Consider the following 4,223-nt stretch of genomic DNA (forward strand, 5'->3'; position numbering starts at 1 on the left):
TGCATTGCATTAATGGTCATTTTGATCCATGTAATTGCCTTGATTAAGAGAATTTTAATAAATAAGGAATGTAACAACATATAATGAAGGATAAGATTTACCCTAGTTGTCATCCTTGTCTATGTATTTTGTGAAATGAATGATTTGAGTATATTGACAAATTTTGTAATCACTTATAACCAGCAATTAAATTCACCATCTATATAGGTATTTTATATACAATAATACATGGGCGCGAACATTCAATCCAATGCATTTGCACTAGCTATGACAATTCCAGATATGTCCACAACAAATTCCTCTTGCAGCAATATGTTGTCAAAATGCATTTGAAGCAAGGGGCAAGGAAGTAAGAAGTCAAGGTAATGCTTTGTATATAGATGGAGACCAAGAAAACTAAATACCTTGTGATTGAAAACTACACACCAAGATAACCAGATGCACTTGGGAATATGGTTCAAATGCCATGGGGCATGCAAGTAGTTAAATGCTTTCTTGATTTTTAAATGCACTTTAATCACACATGCTATGTATATGGTATGAATGCAAAGGTGTCTTACTTTGAAGTATGTCTTCAAGAGAGATCATATGAAAATGCTTGTTTTACCTTTGGCCAACAAGTGATAACCATAGAGGGAGAATACTAAGCCAATAGTAAACAAGATTTTCAGACATGAAGAGATAATATGAGAATGTTCTTACATTCTAAATAGCTATGTAACTTATACTACATGCATTGGTCTAAGAATCCACATTTTGTACCAGCTTTATATCAGCTTTACCTCCATACAATTTAGGGAGCACATGTGCATCCATTTCAGAAAGCAGGACCTCTGTCATTTCTGAAGCCTCTAAAAAAACCACCTGCCATATGTGCAAATAAATAAAGGTTTACTGCCTGCAGAAGTAACCATAGCCCCACAATGAAATCACAAGATTTATGAAGAGCTAAGAACTCACCCTCTCTCTATTGGCCTTGGTCAAGATTGAGGAAATCAACTTCCATGCATTTGAAAAGAATTTGGGGGCATTCACCATATAGGACTTGGCCATTATGCCAGGATAATAATTCTGCCACAACATAAAAGTTCTCAGTCCTATGTTGATTTTAAAACCATAGGAATTGGAACAGAGTCGCGAATTTGCCCTTAATCTGCATGGACTAACCTGTAGAATACCAAATGCAGCGAAAAAAAACTTTGGATTAAGAGATTTCCAGCTATAGTTGTTAAGGTCCATGATAACCATTGCCCTCTTGCTCTCAGCTGCACTGCAGTCAAGAAACAGTTGCACTGTGAAGGAATGAATGGAATCAGAGTGTTCCAATAACAGGCCTCTTGGTCAACAACCAACATAGGACAGTAAACTAGAAGAGATAGGTTTGCCTTTCTACCTTGCCAAGGTTTTCTCCATAATGTATGTTATAAAACCTGTGAACACCAGCATAAAAAAGGGTGTTGAACAACGTGTTTGCTGTGAAAATTATCAGGTGCTCACTGATTCACATGCTAGAACTAGAAAAAACTGTCTGATGCATTAGCAGTAGGTTATGACTAGAACTAGAATTGCAAAATGCTCCACTAAGTCTGATGCATTAGCAGTAGGTTATGACTAGAACTAGAATTGCAAAATATAATGAAGGATATAAGGGCCTCTTATGAATGCTGCATAGTCTTGGAAAGCAAAAAAGAAAAGGAAAGAAAGGACTGATTTTAAGGAGTACGCTTGAACATCTCCCCATCATGTTTGCTAGGTTGATGTCTGCATACAAATCCAACAAGCACAGGCCATCCTTTCTTGGAAAGCCCCTGCAAAGCAATTATTTCTTGGTCCAGTAGTATTCTGACTTCATCGTCTGGGATGTAGCCCAAAGGCAGATAATCTTCCCTCCATTTTCGGTATTCTACATACTTTTTGGCTGCCTTTGTAGCATCCATAGAGTGTTCCATCAAAAACCTAAGGCAAGTTTCAGGGTCCTCCTGTGAATTCAAACAACATTCATGTGAAAAAGGATAATCATGTAGTCTATTGATCAGGTACAGTGAGTAAACATTGAGCTCTGCAGAATGTGGTTGTATCATTTCATGCATATATCTTTGAAAGATGGTCTATAAAAGCCTGTGCCATAAACTGTAAATTGTATAAAAAGCCTATGATTGCAGCTACTGTACTATGCAGTACCTATAAGTAACTCTCTTTGAGAACATCCTCTCAAGCCTGCCTAAAATTTTCAAGCACTAGCTTGCCAGCCTGCCTAAAGTCCCATAGATTGCAGTAAACTAAATGATAACCAGAGTGTGCATTCCCAAGGCTTATCACCATGGAAGCTCAATGCTTGCATACAATCTTCCTAGAAAATTCCAAAAACTGGAAAACCATGAAGATTCAATGCTTGTATGTTCTAAAAGATGCAGTTTCCGGCTTTAAAACATACAAGAGCGAATGGAAGTGGGCTGGGCATTGCCTTCTGTTTTTCCCTTCTCTCCCCCAAAGCAAAGAGTACTTTCATTTCCAAAAGCAAGGGTTTCTCTTTTGCAAGTAAGAAAGCAAACATCTTAACGCAAGAAAACTAGGAAGCACCCTACCATTGTAGAAGCACATGCCCTAACGAGAAATGCTAGCACACCACAGGCACAATAAACAAGATTCAGCAAGAATTCTAAATCCAAACACAAGGCAGATCATGAGGCTCTGTAATATAAGAAGTGAGTTTACAATAACCATTCACCATGCTACCATACCATATTAGAAGCGCAGGCCCTAACAAGCAATATTGCTAACAAACCAGGCACAAAAACAATATTCAGAAAAGGCAGATGAGGCTCTGTGAGTTGACAATAACAATTCACCATGCCATAATATCATTTGAGAAGCACATGCCCTAACGAGCAGTGCTGACAAAACCAGGCACAAGAACAGAATTCAGCAAAAAAATTGTTGAATTCAAACAAAGGCAAATGAGGCTCTGTGTAATTTTACAATTATAACATTCGGCATGCCACCATTAACGTCCTACAAGCACGAGCCCTAACGGGCAATGCTAACAAGAACAAGATTCAACAAAATTCTGAAATATCCACATGAGGCTCTGCAGAATTAGAAGTAATTCTGCAATGATGATTCACCATGCCCCCATACCATTCTATTATAAGCGTGCACCTCAACGAGAAATGCTAACAAGCCGGACACACAAACGAAATCCGACAGAATTCTGAATCCAAACACGAGGCATGGAGGCTCTGTGACACCGACTGAACACAAGGAAGCAATTGAGAAGATCCGTGAGGCAAAGCTGGCAGTGGAGGTTACCTGGACCACCTGTGCAGTTCTCCAGCCGAGCTTGGCTATGGCGTCGCCCATCTGAGAGAGCTTCTCAGAGGAAGTCCCCGAGTCCATGCTCATGCCATTGACAGTCATACTGGAGTCGATCATAGTCATGCTTAGGAAGCTGCAAGTGTGTACTGTGTACTGTCTTATCTTTTTCTTCTGCTGCCTCTTTTTCTGCTACGTCAGACGATTCGTCTGCTGGTTCTTCTTTCCTCTTCTGTGCTGAAGGTCGGAAATGGTGCGCTATTATTGAATTGAGAGAGAGAGAGAGAGAGAGAGAGAGAGAGAGTAATCAGGGATGCAGCAACTTGCAAGTACTCGCCGCCATTAAGGGATACTACTAGCACTCGATAAAGCGAGTGTGACTGCCCATGCACACCATGCATCGTCACCATCCAATGAAAATATCAAAGAACTACTACATCTCACAAAGCGTGGATATTGTGCGATCTGCCAATTAATGTTCACAAAAGATCCAAGGTATAATGTAAAATGAGTTGCAAGATTTTCAAAAAAGTAGAAAAAACCTTCAAAATCTTGAGCAACTAGGTTAGCGCATTCAGTCGAACACCTCTGTAGTGGATTCCAATGCGTTGAACTTGGACCACCTTGTAGTGATCATCTCACATGCAAGAGCCATTGCAAGGAAGAAGTGAGGCATGCCCCACACTTTGACCATTGTGATAAGGTCCTCCAAATTATGCCAATGCCAAGATGGGGAGCTTCGTATTGATGTAGGTATGTTGTAGCAGAATATGTGCCTGATCACCTCCCCATTCAAATTGTTCTTATTTGCTTGCCTATAGTTGTTAATGTCTCTTTGTAAGGAAGTTCTACGAGTGCTCTTTGCAATCAAGGCAACTTGTTTTAGTTGGTATATAGAATTAGGATGCAAG

The 4,223-nt window shown here is 39.8% G+C and overlaps 1 protein-coding gene across 1 annotated transcript; it reads right to left on the reverse strand.

Annotated features, from left to right (window-relative positions):
* Window positions 1–652: 652 nt before the first annotated feature.
* On the reverse strand, window positions 653–3,714 carry LOC148023227 (SEC14 cytosolic factor-like). The gene is made up of 6 exons (XM_087696242.1): window positions 3,310–3,714; window positions 1,724–1,979; window positions 1,394–1,430; window positions 1,168–1,270; window positions 961–1,071; window positions 653–864 (listed from the first exon to the last, which is right to left on the reverse strand). Exons 1-6 carry the CDS (start codon window positions 3,436–3,438, stop codon window positions 742–744), a joined length of 759 nt encoding a protein of 252 aa, XP_087552368.1. The 5' UTR covers window positions 3,439–3,714; the 3' UTR covers window positions 653–741.
* Window positions 3,715–4,223: the final 509 nt, after the last annotated feature.

The sequence above is a fragment of the Lygodium microphyllum genome, chromosome 16, assembly GCF_053477565.2.
Source record: "Lygodium microphyllum isolate KBCC chromosome 16, Lygodium_microphyllum_v1.1.10, whole genome shotgun sequence".
In the NCBI taxonomy this organism is placed as follows: Eukaryota; Viridiplantae; Streptophyta; class Polypodiopsida; order Schizaeales; family Lygodiaceae; genus Lygodium; species Lygodium microphyllum.

Bases quoted from the DNA above. Each gene is read 5' to 3' on its own strand.
- LOC148023227 (XM_087696242.1), bottom strand. From the start codon at position 3,438: ATGACTATGATCGACTCCAGTATGACTGTCAATGGCATGAGCATGGAC. The intron at 1,431-1,723 runs GTACTCCTTAAA...TGGTGTTCACAG, and splicing joins TGATGGGGAGATGTTCAAGC to GTTTTATAACATACATTATG. The intron at 865-960 runs GTGAGTTCTTAG...CACATATGGCAG, and splicing joins CCAAGGCCAATAGAGAGAGG to GTGGTTTTTTTAGAGGCTTC.